General features: G+C 37.5%; 2 protein-coding genes across 2 annotated transcripts in view; one reads left to right on the forward strand and one right to left on the reverse strand.

Annotated features, from left to right (window-relative positions):
- Positions 1 to 873: 873 nt before the first annotated feature.
- LOC126882249 (ADP-ribose glycohydrolase OARD1-like) lies at positions 874 to 1,453 on the reverse strand. Its single transcript, XM_050647078.1, has one exon. It carries the CDS (start codon positions 1,435 to 1,437, stop codon positions 895 to 897), a length of 543 nt encoding a protein of 180 aa, XP_050503035.1. The 5' UTR covers positions 1,438 to 1,453; the 3' UTR covers positions 874 to 894.
- Positions 1,454 to 17,650: 16,197 nt separating this feature from the next.
- LOC114337941 (polypeptide N-acetylgalactosaminyltransferase 3) overlaps positions 17,651 to 18,458 on the forward strand; it is a 60,059-nt gene continuing 59,251 nt past the window's right edge. Inside the window, exon 1 of the mRNA XM_050647085.1 lies at positions 17,651 to 17,890. The gene's annotated coding sequence lies outside the window, so the exon portion shown is untranslated. The remainder of the gene's footprint in view (positions 17,891 to 18,458) is intronic.

Here is an 18,458-nt window from a genome sequence, read left to right on the forward strand (position 1 = left end):
GACGCGATACTAACGGTGTAGTTAGTATGGCTTTTTTCGGAAGCCATTTGTTGTTATATCCGGTCGTACTGCATCCAATTGACTTATTTTAAATTTTCCGTTGGTGTAACCCTCTGGCTCAGGTTTTAATGTTAACCGCTACTTACGTAGCCGGAACTAACGGGTGTAAGTACACTTCGAAGCACGGTGAGCAAATTTTCTGGTGTCTGCCAAGATCGAGTGGTTATAGCTTAGGAAAGCATACGGTAACAATAAAACGAGCGATTCGTATTTATATACGACTTTATTAATTGATTTATACAAGTTTACTTTACAAACTCTAGCTTAAACTAAAACTCTATTTACAAAATTTATCTGATATATGTAGGTACGTTATTCTGGAACAACCCATGCTCATCTCTAGCTATCAGCTCGTCACGCCCACTTGAGGTACATTCTCGAACACTCTTTGCCCCTCCAGCACCGCCTCGATCATTCGATACCGACATTTTAACACGCCTCGACTTGTGAACCGTTATACGGAGGTCCTCCAAGAGTTCTCTTTCGTTACACTGCTCCCCTCTTAAGATCTGAGCGTCCCGATCAGCAACTCTATATGAAGGCCCAGGATGGCGGAATATACAGGACTCTCCAGCTCTGCATACACCCTTCAAGAAGAAACGGAAAGAAACAGGAAGAAAAGTGAAACTTGGCTGTGCGTCATCTTCCATCTCCTGTTGGAGGACTCAGGCTTCTTCTCTTATATTTGAGCCAGCATATGGTGCAAGACGATTTATGTGAATAACTTTTGGTTTACCGTTTGGCAACTTCTTAATTCTGTGTATTACGTCATTTATTTTCTTCTTAACTTCATACGGCCTTTCCCATTGTCTTTGTAGGGTGTCTTCCCATTGTCTAATAGTCTACTGTCTTTGAAGGGTACGACATCTTCGGGTTCATGCAACACACAGTAATTCGTATGCCAGTTTCTCTGAAGACCACTTCAAGTATGCTTCTCACAATCTTCCAATCCAGATTTTCTACTCCATGGCCTATTTTTGGTGATGTTATTATTTTCCAAGCCAAATTTGTGATGTCATAATTACACACGATTTTCTTCAAATTAGTTAGAGCACGCCATATGTTCTCGTAGCTTGGCCTGTCTGTATAAGACTTCCTGGTCAATATATAAAGCAAATATCGAGAACCATCTTCTAATCGCAGTACTCTTCCAACTTTAGGCTGCTGCTCGTCCAGGAGGCCGAAATTCCTATTTAATACGGACGAGATTCCTTTAGTCATCTCGACGTCTTGGGTAACACAGTGGGCTAAAGAGACGTTTTCTGGAACACTAAACAGATCTTGCTGAACTTTTGTGGTCACGCCGAATCTCGCACTCCTTCTCTCTGCGTAAGTTGACATAAATTCCTTAAAACTTGGCTGTGCGTCATCTTCCATCTCCTGTTGGAGGACTCAGGCTTCTTCTCTTATATTTGAGCCAGCATATGGTGCAAGACGATTTATGTGAATAACTTTTGGTTTACCGTTTGGCAACTTCTTAATTCTGTGTATTACGTCATTTATTTTCTTCTTAACTTCATACGGCCCTTCCCATTGTCTTTGTAGTTTAGGACGTAAGTCTCGACATATGTATTAATTAGCTCACCAGTCGCTGTTCTAAGCTTTACTGTTGCAGGTGATAATTTAAGATGCCTCGTACTACTTCTGGACGTGAGGTAGTTCTTGTTGCACCTGTATCCACCAAAAACGATCTACATATATTATTGATACGACCTTCGATGTATATGTAAGTTGTAAATTCCACCGGAGGACGTAAGGTTGACAATTACTATGGGGGCTCTAGTTCTCGAGGTCGGCAGTTGCACCTTGGTGTCGGCCCGCTCTAGTTTTCCGACTGCTGTACGATCTTCTTACAATTACGACCAATGTGGCCTACTTCGCCGTAATTCCAACATCTAGGCTCGCGTCTCTTTGGCATCTCGTAACGAACTACTCTCCGTATCATTTCCTGTAGACGTTCATCGTTGTGTTCGTCACTTTCTTCAATGGTTCTTACTCTATGGCTTCGTGAAGTTTGACTAGCCGTTTCGTGTTCTAATGCAATAGCAAGTGCTTCATCTAAAACTTTTGGTCTTGCTAGTCGTAGAGCTTTCTGTAGTTCACTATCTTTCAACCCATGACGAAGGTACCTACCGCAATGTCTTCTAAAACGCTGTCTAGCACCTCCGGATAAGCCAACCGCACCACACGAGCCACATCTGCTTCAAATTCTTGCAGATTCTCACTTGCTTGTTGACTTCCACTTCGCAAGTGCTTTGTATACTTGTTGTAGATGGGCACCTCCATAGCGTTTTTCTAGACGAGTGAACAAGGTCTGGTAACATTTTTCTTGACCCTCAGAAATTGACCTTAATATATCTGCAGCATCACCTCGTAGAGCAGTAGTCAAGGAAACAGCCTTTTCTTGTTCGGTCCAATTATTGGCGGCCGCAATAGCTTCAAATTCTCTAAGGTATATGGACCAAGAAGACTTTCCATCAAATGGTGGTAATTTAAATCTCATATCATGCGACGTTTCATCTCTCGGTGTTTCATCTTTCACTACAAGATCTAAAACTACTGCATTAACTGATGGTAGAACTTTCGTATTGGTTACCATAGTCTCTAATTGTGTGATCTTCTCTTCTGGCATTTCTTTATTGTCGTTTACACTTTTCTGTATCTTATCGAATGTTCTAGAAACTGCTTCGAATTTCTCGGTGTTCTGTCTACAAACGTCTTTAATTACTTGAGAAACACTTTCTTTCTCGTCGCTTTTTCTAGAAGTTTCATCGATCTTTTGAGAAACACTTTCGAATTTTTGGTCGAATTTCTCATTATTTATCTTAGACGTTTCATCGATCTTTTGAGAAACACTTTCGAATTTCGATAGGATTGCTTGTTCAGCTGACTGAAGTGGAACGTCTTTGGGTCATCTCCGTTCTTCCTTAGGACACCCTCGAGTCGTGTTTGTAGGGTTTTCTTGGCCCCACTGCTGCCTTCATCCCGTTCCTCTAACTGTTCCGCAACTGTTTTACGGAAAGGTCTTCTAGCAACATCTTTGGTCGGCACACACGTACTTTTCACAATCTCTTTTAAAAGTCTTTCCGAATACCGGACAATTAACGGACTTTAATTATTGCCGACGAATAAAATTCAAAAGTCTTTTAAGTTTTTTTTTTAATTCACTTTTATTTATATCGCACTAAGTTTACCGCGTTAAGTTTACCGAACACCGAACACCGGACACCACTGTAACAATAAAACGAGCGATTAGTAATTATATACGACTTTATTAATTGATTTATACAAGTTTACCTTACAAACTCTAGCTTAAACTAAAACTCTATTTACAAAATTCATCGGTTATATAGGTACGGTATTTTGGAACAATCCACGCTTATCTCTAGCTATCAGCTCGTCACGCCCACTTAAGAAACATTCTCGAACACTCTTTACCCCTCCAGCACCGCCTCGATCATTCGATTCCGACATTATAACACGTCTCGAGTTGTGAACCGTTATACGGGGGTTCGTCAAGTTCTTTCGTTACAATACTTTGGAATTCCGATGCTCACGCAATATTGACCGGAATTATGAATTAGGACAGAGAACTGTTTCTAATCAAAGGGACTTTCTCTTGGCCAGAAAAACACAGCGATGAGCAATATGAATAATTTTAGTAAAAGGGCAGATAATTAATTGGTAATTCATTGGATCAAGAACTATAGGTTCTTGGAAGATTAGGGTTTGCGAGTAGACAATGCAAGCAAGCATTTGAAGGGGGGAGATAAATAGAAAGCCACAAACATAATGTTTATACATGTATGTTTTCGTATATTTGAAGGGGAGACAATATGTCTACCTAATGTTTCATTAAGTAGGAGGCAAGGGGATGAAAATCGTTCGATCTTTAGCGTTTTCTGGTGGCCTGATACAAAGTGTCGACTTTTCTGCTGGTAAGCCTGAAAAGAGCGAAGCATCTGGATGAGGAAATACTGCTGGAAAACGGACGAGCTTACATTAATTTATAGTTCACCGAGGAATACTCGCTTGTAGTGGTGGGGAGACTTAATTCTAGGAATCGAAGGGTAGTTAAAAAACGTTCAGTTTTACGTTTAAAAACTAAAAAATAAGTAGTTAACAAACGTTTAGCTTTTTGATATACAGGGCTGAAACGTGAAGAATGAAATAAGTGTACCTGTGAAAGTAAACTTACGGAAAAGTAAGAATGTTGAATTGAAATAACCAAAGTGTTATCTTGATTAACTGTAAAAGAACCATGTTCCATGCAATGAATTTTGTCGTCTCCTTTCTCAAAATCCTTAGTGCCCTTCAGAGCGTTGAATGTAAAATTCCGCCTCTTATCAATTTCTTGCATGCACTTCTATTGGTGGCCAGGTTCTTCATATCTCTTATATTCATGCCTCTCATTTCATCTATATCATGGATTTTGTTCATTCATGTCTTCCTCGGCTTTTTCTTTTTTCTCTTGTTTCCCATTTTGGCTTCATGTAGGTACCTTCTTTGTTAGTCTCTTTTGTTCCATTCGATCTATGTGGCCACACCAGTTTAATTGTTTGTTTTCGATCTTCCTAATTATCAGTTCTTACTCCAGCTTTCTCCTTATATCGTCATTTTTAAATATTTTAAACTTCTTAACTTCAGCTTTTCTTCTTATATAATTCATTTCGGTCGCGTTTATCATTGATTCATGTTTCTTTTGCACAATCCATGTTTCCGCCCAATATGTCATCATCGGATTAAGTATACTATTATACATATAATCTGAGTGTAGTTTTATTTTCTGTTTCTGATTTCCCAAAAATTTAATTATTTAATGAGTAATACGCCTTCTTCAGTTTATTACTTTTATTGCCATGTCCGTTTTCCCATCATCTGTTATTATATTTCCCAAATATTCAAAAGCATGTAGATACTTGTTCTGTTACTTGTTCCTTATTATACATAGTGGTATTCCCTTCTCTTGTCTCATGTTCATTTATTATCATAAGTTTTGTTTTATTGAGATTATTTATTATTCTAAATTTATTATATATGTATTATATTTATTATTTTATATGTTTTATTTCCATTTTTAAATTCTGTATCTCTTTTTGCCAGATGTCTATTAGTTTTTGCATTTTCTTTCTCTATCAGCGATCTTAGACGTTCTTCTATAATTATCGTATGTACCTTGAAAGGAACCGATGACAAGCATATTGCTCTATAATTCTCACATTCGTTATGTTGTCCTTTTTTGTGTTTTGGTAGAACTATGTTTTTCGTCCAGTCTTCTGTGATTTTCTCTGTACTCCATGCTTCCTTGCACGTCTGTAATAGCCAGTCCTCTCCTTTCTCTCCCATCCACTTTAGCATTTCTGGATCGATTGGTCCTCCCCTGCCGCTTTTCCAATTTTAATATTCTTTATAGCCTCTTCCAATTCTTCGTTTCTTATGTTCTCTGGATCCTCATCCTCTTCCATTTCTGGTCTATTTCCTCCTACTTCATTTCTTTCTATTTCTTCTTGTTTGAATTTATCTTCGTAGTATTATTTCTAGAGGTACTTCTACTATTTCTGTAGTCTCTATTTTCAACAGATTGTTTATATTTTTGATTCTATAATGTTCTCTACCTTTTTTCGGTCTTAAACTCCTTATCTGATTTCAATTCTCTTCCTAGAGAAGTAGGAGGCACGTGCCTCCGACTTCTCTAGGAGTAAGTAAGCTATAATATAAAATTGTCATGTGCATTTTTTTATATTCATGTCCTCTGTACTATATGTTAAGTAAGAGTACTTTTCAGATGTGCATTTAATTAAAATAATTTTCAGATTTAATAAGTTTGCAACAAACACCGTGCAAGTTATTTAATTTTCGAAAGTGGGGGTGAAAATTAAAGGGCAAAAGAAGGGAGTGAAAATCGTTCTACCTTTGGCATTTTCTGGTGGCCTGATACAAAGCGTCGACTTTTCTGCTGGAAAGCTGGAAAAGAGCTGAGCGTCTGGATGAGGAAAGACGGCTGGAAAGCGGTCGAGCTTAAAGTAATATAGTTCACCGAGGGATGCTCGCTTATAGTGGTAGGGAGATTTAATTCTGAGGATCGAAGGGTAATTAACCGACGTTCAATTTTTTTCCGAAAACTAAAAAATGGGTGAAACTAAAAACTAAAAAGGGTGCGGCATTGGTACGAGGAAGTCGAGGAATAGATGAAAAAAAATTTTATTAAAGTAAAAGTTAAAGCATAGAGAGGACTATAATTTGAAAATATTGTCCCGTATTGACAGTGTGAAACAAACTTATCTTTTTTTTTTAATGGAACACCTTGTATATTTTTGCATTTTTTGATTTTATTCATTCACACATTCACGCTCAATAGAATTTTAGTGAATTGATATCCAAAAATGAATTTATGTTCAAATGTTGTTGAGCCTATAAGTGTCAAAAATTGTTAATACGAGTATAGCGAATTGGTGCAAAGGGTTGGTAGAAACTCGGACTGATTATTTTCTGAGCCTTCTGAATTTTTGTATTTTTGTATTTATATTGTAGCGTGATTAGTGTAATTACTTCTAATTACAATAAAACTAGCGGTTCGTAATTTATATACGACTTTATTTTTTATTTATACAAGTTTACTTTACAAACTTTAGCTTAAGACTAACTCTATTTACAAATATGTCCTATTTATATATGCGATACAGATATTCCAGAAATATCTATATATCTCCAGCTATGTCCATGTGACCGCTTGCACGTCATCGTCGCTGCATCGGCGTATCTCGAAACATCGATAGTGTTCTGTCTGTCCGGAGACGGGAGCTGGTATACGAGGGTAGGTCAATAATTATTTTGTTACACTGCTCCCCTCTTAAGATCTGAGCGTCCCGATCAGCAACTCTAGATGGCCCAGGATGGCGGAATCTACAGGATTCTCCAGCTCTGCATACACCCCTAGAAAAGAAGTAACAGTCTACTGTCTTTGAAGGGTATGACATCTTCGGGTTCATGCAACACACAGTAATCCGTACGCCAGTTTCTCTGAAGATCACTTCCAGCATGCTTCTCACAATCTTCCAATCCAGATTTTCTACTGCATGGCCAATTTTTGGTAAAGCCAAATCTTTGATGTCATAATTACAGACCATTTTCTTCAAATTAGTTAGAGCACGCCATATGTTCTCGTAGCTTGGCGTGTCCGTATAAGACTTCCTGGTCACTATATACAGCAAAGATCGAGGACCATCTTCCAATCGCAATACTCTTCCAATTTTAGGTTGTTGATTCCTTAACTCGTCCAGGCGGCCGAACTTTCTATTGAATACGGACGAGATTCCTTTAGTCATCTCGAGGTCTTGTGCAACACAGTGGGCTAGAGAGACGTTTTCTGGAACACCAAACAGATCTTGCTGAACTTCTGTGGTCACGCCGAATCTAGCACTCTTTCTTTCTGCGTAATTTGACATAAATTGATTAAAACTTGGCTGTGCGACATCTTTCATCTCCTGTTGGAGGACTCGTGCTTCTTCTGTTTCATTTGAGCCAGCATATGGTGCAAGACGATTTATGTGAATAACTTTTGGTTTACCGTTTGGCAACTTCTTAATTCTATATATTACGTCATTTATTTTCTTCTTAACTTCATACGGACCTTCCCATTGTCTTTGCAGTTTAGCACACAAGCCTCGACGACGTTGCGGATTATAAAGCCAGACAAGATCACCTACTTCGAAGCTTTCATTCTTGCATCGAGAATCATATTGATCTTTCATTCTGTCACTGGCTATCTGGATGTGTTGTCGGGCAAGTTCATGAATGTTGTTCATTCGTAATTTCAGGCGGTCAACGTAGTCTTCGCCTGCAACATGTTCCTCGGAAGGTCCGCAGCCAAACTCTAGGTCGCAGGGCAACCGAACTTCACGACCCAACATCAGGCAGGTTGGTGTTTGACCTGTAGTTTCATTTACGGCCGAGCGGTAGGCCATCAGGAATAAATGAATGTGTTGGTCCCAATCTCGCTGATGTTCAGATACAACTTTGGACAAGTGTTTACCCATCGTTCGGTTCATCCTCTCGACCATCCCATCTGATTGAGGATGCAGGGGTGTTGTTCTGGTCTTATTGGCACCAATCAATTTACAAACGTTTTGGAAAAGAGCTGACTCAAAGTTTCGCCCTTGGTCGGAGTGGATCTCCAAGGGAACACCAAATCGGCTAAAGAATTCTTTAACAAGTACCTCTGCAACGGTAGCAGCTTCTTGATTTGGTAATGCATAGGCCTCAGTCCATTTTGTAAAATAATCCATGGCTACCAGGATGTATTTATTTCCAGCATCGGTTTCTGGAAATGGACCTGCAATGTCGATAGCTACTCTTTCCATAGGACTTCCAACATTGTACTGTCTCATGGGTGCTCTCTTTTTACCAACCGGACCATTACCGGATGCACACGGTTCACATTTTCGGCACCATCTCCTTACATCATCTTTACAGTTCACCCAATAGAACCGTTCTCGAACCTTTTGCAGAGTCTTCGTAATACCAAAGTGTCCACCTGATGTACCGTCATGCAACTGACGCAATACTTCTGACACTTTACTTTTAGGTACAATTAACTGAAGCTTAGATTCTGTACCATCATCGTTCTCAAAGGTTCTGTACAGAAGATCATCTTTTAGTACCAGGCAATTCCATTGGCTCCAGTAGGCCTTGACTTCTGGGCTACATGCACTAATGTTCTGCCAACTAGGTCTCTCACCTTGCCGCATCCAATCCAATACTCTTTTTATACATGGATCATCTTCTTGGGCGTCTTGTAACTGTTGGGGCTGCCATTGCTCATTAATTACGGTGGTTCGTCTCACGGGGCAAAATCGTTCCTCTAATTTGGCACAGTGATTACAATTCGCACTGCATGGTCGTCTCGAAAGGGCATCAGCATTTGAGTGAACTCTTCCGGCCCTGTGTTCTATCTCGTAATCATATTCTTGTAATCGTTCTAACCATCTTGCCATCTGGCCCTCTGGATTACGGAATTGTATGAGCCATTTTAGAGCAGCGTGATCGGTGCGAAGAAGGAACTTTCTGCCATACAAGTATTTATGGAAATGTTCGCAAGCCTTCACTACACCCAGCAGTTCTCTTCTGGTAACGCAATAGTTTCTTTCCGGTTTCGACAGGACTTTGCTGAAATAAGCGATGACTTTTTCCTGTCCGTCCTGGATTTGGGAGAGAACAGCTCCTATAGCACTGTTGCTAGCATCGGTATCCAAAACAAATTTTCCTGCCTGTCCCGGGTAGCTTAATATCGGTGCACTGATCAGAGCCATTTGTAGTTGTTCGAAAGCTTTTTGGCACTCTTCACTCCATGTATATTCTTTGCCCTCCTCCGTCAACTTTGTTAGGGGCTTGGAGATATTGGCAAATCCTTTGACAAATCGTCGGTAATATGTACATAGGCCAAGGAAACTTCTAATTTCATGTTTATCTTTTGGTACTGGCCAATCTTTAATTGCTTCAATCTTTTCGGGATCAGCTGTTACACCATTACTCGATACAATATGTCCCAAATACTTAACTTCTCGTCGAAACATGTGACATTTCTTCGGACTTAACTTCAAGTTCGCTGCCCTCAATCGTTGAAAGACTTCTATTAGATTCTTGGCATGTTCATCAAAGGACCTTCCAACCACAATTACATCATCCAAGTAAACCAGGCATGTTTTCCATGTTAGACCTCTTAAAACTGCCTCCATTAATCTTTCAAATGTGGCAGGGGCATTACATAAACCAAACGGCATAGCCGTAAACTGCCAAAGCCCTGATCCTATCGAAAATGCGGTTTTCTCCCGATCGGCTGGCTCCATGTCTACTTGCCAATATCCACTTTTTAAATCGAGTGTGGAAAACCAACGAGAACCGGAGAGAGTATCCAATGTATCGTCTATTCTGGGCAAAGGATAACTATCTTTTTTTGTTACCGCATTGAGCTGGCGGTAGTCGATACAAAAACGCGTTGAACCATCTTTCTTCTTTACCAGAACTACTGGTGATGTCCATGGACTGTTCGATGGTTCAATTACCCCTTGTTTGTCCATATCCTTGATAATCTCTTCGGCTTCATCTCTTTTCGCAAATGGAAGTCGTCTAGGCCGTTGTCTGATTGGCTGAGCGTCTCCGGTATTTATTTTATGCGTTACTATGCTTGTTTTGCCCTTATCCTTCTTATCAATAGCAAAAACATCTTGATACTCTATCAGCATAGACCTTACTTTTTCCGTTCGTTCATAGTCAAGGTCTTGGCATCTTTCAATGATCATCTCGACAAGGTCTTTTGGATACTTTGACTTTGATGATTTCTCATTGGTATTCATAGAGCAAATTGAAGCCACGGGAACACACTGTCCGATCAAAGCTCCTCTACTTAACTTAATAGCAGTTTCCCTTAAATTCATAACTCTTACAGGGATGACATCTCGAACTTTTACCAAAGTTTTCGCCGTTAGGAACTCGACATTTTCTACATCTTCGACCATCCTTAAACTTCCCTCTCGGCAGTGTCCATCAAGCATGGTCATCAGAATTTTCTCACTATTACCGGGTATGGTTACGTCGCATGTAGTTAGTAAGCGGATGACATCTTCTTTGTCGTCGTGAAAGGGCAACTCTTCACCGTTGATCCTGAGAACTCCATTTTGAGCATCCAATATTGCCCCCACTTTTCGTAGTACGTCCATCCCCAATATGAACTCGTCGGAGATCTCGGCAATTAATACTTGATGTTCAACTGTGGTCTGGCCAATGGATACTGACATATTAGCCTCGCCATATGTATTAATTAGCTCACCAGTCGCTGTTCTAAGCTTTACTGTTGCAGGTGATAATTTATTATGGTCTCGTACTACATCTGGACGTGCGATAGTTCTCGTTGCACCTGTATCCACCAAAAATGATCTACATCTATTACTGATACGACCTTCGATGTATAAGTTGTGGATTCCACCGGAGGACGTAAGGTTGACAGTTACTATGGGGGCTCTAGTTCTCGAGGTCGGCAGTTGCCCCTTGGTGTCGACCCGCTCTAGTTTTCCGACGGATGTACGATCTTCTTACAATTACGACGAATGTGGCCTACGTCTCCACAATTCCAACATCTAGGCTCGCGTCTCTTTGGCATCTGATTACTTAATACTCTCCGTATCATTTCCTCCAGACGTTCATCGTTGTGCTCGTCACTTTCTTCAATGGTTCTTACTCTATGGCCTCGTGAAGTTTGACTAGCCGTTTCGTGTTCCAATGCAATAGCAAGTGCTTCATCTAAAACTTTCGGTCTTGCTAGTCGTAAAGCTTTCTGTAGTTCATTATCTTTCAGCCCATTGACGAAGGTATCTACTGCAATTTCTTCTAAAACGCTGTCTGGCACCTCTGGATAAGCCAACCGCACCACACGAGCCACATCTGCTTCAAATTCTTGCAGATTCTCACTTGCTCGTTGACTTCTACTTCGCAGTTGTGCTTTGTATACTTGTTGTAGATGGGCATCTCCATAGCGTTTTTCTAGACGAGTGAACAAGGTCTGGTAACATTTTTCTTGACCCTTAGGAATTGATCTTAATATATCTGCAGCATCACCTCGCAAAGCAGCAGTCAAGGAAACAGCCTTTTCTTGTTCGGTCCAATGGTTGGCGGTCGCAATAGCTTCGAATTGTCTAAGGTATATGGACCAAGAGGACTTCCCATCGAATGGTGGTAATTTAAATCTCATATGATGCGATGTTTCGTCTCTCGGTGTTTCATCCTTCACTACAAGATCTAAAGCTACTGCATTAACTGATGGTTGTACTTTTGTATCAGTTATCATGCTCTCTAGTTGTTTGATCTTCTCTTCTAGCATTTCTTTATTGTCGTCTACACTTTTCTGTATCTTATCGAATGTTCTGGAAACTTCTTCAAATTTCTCGTCGGTCTGTCTACAAACGTCTTTTATTACTTGAGAAACACTTTCAAATTTCTCATCGATCTTTTGAGAAACACTTTCAAATTTCTCGTTGTTCTGTCTAGAAGTTTCATCGATCTTTTGAGAAGTCTCGTCGATCGTTTCAGAAACAGTTTTTAATTTCGATAAGATTACTTGTTCTGCTGACTGGAAGTGGAACGTCTCTGGGTCATCTCCGTTCTTCGTGAGGACATCCTTGAGTCGTGCTTGTAGGACTATCTTGCACCCACTGCTGTCTAATTCGTACTCTTCTAATTGTTCACGGAGCTGTTTTATGGTCAGTTCTTGTAGCAACATCTTTGGTCGGCACACACGTACTTTTCAAAATGTCTAAGTCTTTCCGAATACCGAACAATCAACGCACTTCAATTATTAACGACGAATAAAGTTCAAAAGTCTTTTAAAAGTCTTTCCGAATACCGAACAATTAACGCACTCCGATTATTCTCGACGAATAAAGTTCAAAAGTCTTTTTTTTTACTTTTCATTTATTTACACTCCACACCGTTAACACCACTGTAGCGTGATTAGTGTAATTACTTCTAATTACAATAAAACTAGCGGTTCGTAATTTATATACGACTTTATTTTTTATTTATACAAGTTTACTTTACAAACTTTAGCTTAAGACTAACTCTATTTACAAATATGTCCTATTTATATATGCGATACAGATATTCCAGAAATATCTATATATCTCCAGCTATGTCCATGTGACCGCTTGCACGTCATCGTCGCTGCATCGGCGTATCTCGAAACATCGATAGTGTTCTGTCTGTCCGGAGACGGGAGCTGGTATACGAGGGTAGGTCAATAATTATTTTGTTACAATATTCTCTATATCTAATTGCTTTAGTTTGTGAGTTATTCGTGATTTTTGGACTCCAAATTTGCTTAGAATCATTTTCTAAGGAGGAACTGGTTAATATAGTTTTTGTGCTAGGAGAGTATAACAAAAATGTATTAGGTACTAGCAATATTTATCATTAGCAATTCTCTGGTAGAAGACAGCCAAGACGAGAAACTTTTGAAGAGAAGTATTCTAAAACAAAGTATTCGGTAAAAGCGTCCGAATAACTCAAACTAACGAATCACTTTGTTACTTGTTAAGAAACAATAGGTCCACTACTTATTTATATCTACCGAAGCGAATGTCCAATATGAAATCTAATTAGCGAATCACTTAATAATTTTTAATTTTAGTTAAACATCTTATACCAGTGAAAATGGTCCGATTAAACTACCTAAACGCACTTTTCACGTAAACACCGGACGAAAGAGGGTCCAAAACTAAATAATTTAATACATAATTACTATTGCTGAAGCACACTTTTTCTAAGCCGATTTTTCGTTAAAACTACCGAAACACAGTAAAACCCTTTTTAATCCGTAATTTTCAAATAAAATCCACTAGGTGGGCGCCAGGTATAACATACACGATACATTGGGTGACAAATATAACATACAATGTTACTAATAATTAATCTCAGAGGGTCTAGCGTTTTTTACAATGAAAATTACGATATTGAATGGAACTTATATTGGAGATGTGTCTCTCATACAAAAGTCGATCGTTAACTAACTTAAGCAAAGCAAAATCTAATATAAGACTGCTTGTGCCTTCTATTCACATCTGCAAATCTTAAAATATATAAACAAAACGGTCTGACCACACATACTAAATAAGTCACTTTACAATGTACAGTTGTGTTGTAGAGGACTTTTGAAAAGCCATGTGTGAGTAGTTGACAATCTTAATATCAACGATCAACTTTTTTTAATTTTATGAAAAAAAGTTATTCCTTATAAAAAGTTCTGTTGATCTAAAACCTGGAAGGCAATTACCAAATATTAAATTTTTTTAGTCATATACGCGGTTTGTCAAAAAATATGAATTGTATGTTCATATTTTTGATACATCTCTATATGGATGAAAAATTTTAAGATTTGATATTGATTTGGTATTTTAGGTGTTTCTTTAGGTTTTGCAATAAATCGAAATAAAACAAAATACCTAATATGCTCAAGAAAAAATACAGTTAATGTTAATGACAAGGTTAAATATTGGCGAATATGAGTTTGAAAAGGTAGAACACTTTAAATATCTTGGGGTTTCAGTTAATGAAAGTAATGATAGAAGCGTAGAAACAGAACCTTCTGGAAATACAACAACTTCCTCAAAGATAAGAAGCTTACTCAGATTACTCAACTGAAAATTTACAGAGCAGCAATTAGATCAGTAATCAGTAATCACATATTATGGTGCTGAAGTAATGTGCTTGACACAGAAAGATAAAGAACGATTGAGGATCCTAGAGAGAAAAATGATTCGAAGAATAGCAGGGCCAGTAAACAGGTAATAATGAATTTAGAAAACTGATGAACTACGAAGTAAGAGACCTTTTGATAGAAGACGCGTCAGATTTATCAAGGCACAGAGACCCAGATGGATGGAACATATTGAAAGGAGAAATCCAGAAGCAGTTATATTAAGAAAATCACCAAATGGTGACTAGTATCAGGCAGACCACGAGGCAGACCGAAAACGAGATGGGAGAAGCAGAACTTAAGAAGATGGGAGTTAGAGTTAGAGAATGGAAAACCATAAGCAAAAACAGGAACGAATGGAGAAATATTGTAGAAGACGCTAAGTCACACAACCAATCACTGGCGAAGCGTCCATGTAACCACTGTTACCATTGGTAACAGTTAAAAATCTTGCAAATAAATATTTTATGACAATGAATAATCCTTATTACCAATATTTTTACCAATAGAAATATATTATTATATTATCTGGTAATAGTACCTAACTCAGTAAATACCAACTACTCGTAGACACGAAAATATTGGCGAGTTTATGAGACTCAGTGCACTTTATTATAATCTGTTATCAGACTCATTTCTGGTTACAATGGTTATATACCCACGCTGGCGCTCGGGACCGGCTAGTGACTGAAAATTTTGAAGAAGCGACGGCATAGGCGCGCTGTGTATCAGTAGCGCTGTTACCATATTTAAAATTGGTGGCAGTACCTATAAAAAGTGTGCGTGCAGTTAACCATGGATGAGTGTCGCTTCTTAATCGATCAACTACTTGAAAAGTAATTCTCCTTGTATAATTTTGAGGAAAAAAATGAGATTAAAAATTAAAGACCTATTTTAAACAATTTAAAAAAGGAATCAACAAAAGTAGTTCGATATTTTAAATTTAGTTGGTACAGTGAAAATCCTTGGCTATATTATGGTTGCAAGAAAAATATACTGTATTGTTGGCCATGTCTTCTGGTTTCTACAGAAAAATGGGTGGACCAGGTTCACGATTTAAATAGTGTTAGATTTTTAAAAGGGACACATGAAATTTCTCCGTTACCTACATGTAAGATGTATACCCAATTTGATTCAGTTTGGCAAAACAAAAATCAAAAGTTCTCTTAACAAAGATTTTAAAGCAAATATTGCTAAGCATAATGAGTTTGTTAAAAAAATAGATAGGTATATCCTTAGCACACTTATAATAGATAAAGTATGTTTTTGGACCAAACAAGAACTAGCGTTTCATTTTGAGTGCGACGACTCTGACAATCCAGGCAATTACAGGGAATTGTTAACATTAATTGCCAAAAAAGATCAAACATTTTGTCAACATCTAGAATCATCTGTTTTTTCGAGCGTTTCAAGTGATACACAAAATGATATTATTGAAGCTACACTCACCGGCACAAAATTCAGCCACCCAAATTTTTTGACAATTTATAACTTTATTATTTGTGCTCCGATTTTCAAGATTCTTACACCAGTTTGTAGGTACATGTATTCATATTGTTTGGTATTATTCCGGTAACAAAAAATTTTGCTTGCATGTCATTGTACAGGGGTGAAAGGAAGCGTTGTATTTTCTCCTAATTTTAAAAAATTCTGTGGAAAAATGGATTAGCTGATTTTGTTTCATAGTCCTGTCATATTTTCCCGGAGGCATCACCAACATTTTGTTTTTTGAATTATCCGAATATCTTTTGAATTATTCGAAAACACTGACTGACTCATACAATTGAGGTTGGGTTGATAAGATTAGAATCGCCCGCATGCAGCCCAGATCTCACTCATATTGAGCATTTATGGGATGAATAAAAAAAGCTATTTGCCGTCATCCTAGGCCTCCAGAAAATTTGGTACAGTTATGGCCCTGGTAGAGGAATATCGGGCTATTCCCCAGGCAAGGAAGACACATATTTATTAGATGCTAAACAGATTGCGAGCAGTTGTTGCTGCAAGAGGTGGACATAACCGCTATTTAATTGTTTTGTTTTGTTGTTAAATTTGTTTTGTTTTTTGTTAATTTTAGTGGGTTTGATATTTTTAATTAAATAAACCTTCAAAGCAATGTTTTTAATTACAGCTCTTACAAGAAAAGAGATATTCAGATAATTCAAAAAACAAGACCTTAGTGAAACCTCCATGATAATACAAAAGGAGTATGAAACAAAATCAGCCCTCCAATTTTTTCACAGAATTTTTTAAAGTTGGGAGAAAAAACAATGCTTACATTCACCCCCGTATAATGCCATCTAAGCAAAAAAAAATTATTACTGGAATAATAGCAATTGACGTCAATACATGTACCTACAAACTCGTGCAAGAATCTTTAAAATCGAAGTACAAATAATAAAGTTATAGATTGTCAAACTTAATCAAAAATTTTGGGTGGCGGAATTTTGTGCCGGTGAGTGTATATTGTATATATACATTTAGCCATATCTTCATTTTTTTAAATAAGATTTTTTGCATCTGGTTTTGGTAACACTTCAAAAAAAGTTACGCGTTGCCACTGCAACCAATTGTAAAACCAAAATGTTAATGATTGATTCCTTGCGAGTCAGTTGCGAGCCCAAAGAGGGCGGCAACCACCTCGCTAGGAGTGTTAGTAGATGTCATGATCATGATGATGATTTTAGGTTTTAATTCATGCAAAACTTTTTATAAAGAATAACTTTTCTTTTATAAAACTAAAAATAAAAAAGCTTTTCATACGGTGCCGACTCAATTAGACACACTGTATATATTTATTTATTTAAAATAATAATATAGCGTCGGTAACTGTTACATGATATACCTAGTATAAAAAGTTTGTGATGAAAAATACGTAATTAAAAATACAAATCGGCATGTCCATGCGTTTTTTCAAACACGCCCCCCTTTATGTAAATGGCAATACAATGTATAGTGATTAATAATTCATAAATATAAAAAACTGCGCTTTTATTAAAATAGAAATGATGAAATATTTTTACATTATTACTTTATCGCTCTAATTTTACTCTTTTTATAATTTAAAATTTAAAATAAAATCCAAAAAATTTGCTAGACGATAAAATCCTCTACTTCTTGAAAGTTGAGATTTATAAGGAGATTATATCAGCCACAGACTGGTAGGAAAGAAGCAAAGAGTTCACGGTCACTGATCCGAACAGGAACTAGCCTTGGTACTATCATCTCGAACTTATAAATTATAGTCGACCATCAAATCTTTACAAACATAAATTTCTTGGAGTGTACAATACTGGTGGTGACCTACTATAGTTAACTGGATATGAGTACCCGCGGAATCAAGACTAACGCATAATATGGTCGACTAGGTTCCGATTTTGTTGCACAATTTACGAGTATTGTGTATGAGAGAGATAAGGTACTACACACAACATCCGATATTAGTAACATTGTAACTTTTTCGTTGTGTAACTTTCGTTCTTGAGTAAGAAGTGATGGTTTATTATAGAAAGGAGTCTACTTCGTGCTAATTATTACAGTTTCATTTTTAATTATTGCTAGTTTCAGACAGTTTTTGTATCATATGTGGTAAGTGCAATAATAATAAGTTTCTTGTGTGTGGTTTGACATCTCAGAGCATAATACCATCCCCTCAGCTAGTGCCTTCTAGTTTTGCTTGTAGGTACCTAATAGCAGTTTAATTTGAGAAGGTTATTCTTACTTTTTTTAAAATTATTTTTATGTATGAACATCTTAGCTAATTATTTTCATTTATATCCACATTTTATTCCTATACCATCTCCCCAAATTTTGCTATCTTTTTATTTATTTCTGTCTTTATTTTGTACCTTTCTCATGTTTTAATATCATTACATTTTTAATTTCTAGTTTTTAAATTTCTGTGCTTCTCATACGATTATTTGGTTCTAGATTTATTTAAATATCTCCCCAAATTCAGGATCTTATTTGGAAATCTTCTTAAATCTTATAATTAGGCCAGTAAGAGAACGTGAAATCCAGCGATATCGTGTAATTTTCAGTGTCACCAACGAATTTCATGAAAATTTGAATTTGTTGATGGACAACGTTGAATTTGTTGATGTTGAAAACAAACGTTTTCAGTGTTTTATTGTTAGATTTGAATTTGTGTTCAACC

The sequence above is a fragment of the Diabrotica virgifera genome, chromosome 1 (genome assembly GCF_917563875.1).
Source record: "Diabrotica virgifera virgifera chromosome 1, PGI_DIABVI_V3a".
NCBI classification, from domain to species: Eukaryota; Metazoa; Arthropoda; class Insecta; order Coleoptera; family Chrysomelidae; genus Diabrotica; species Diabrotica virgifera.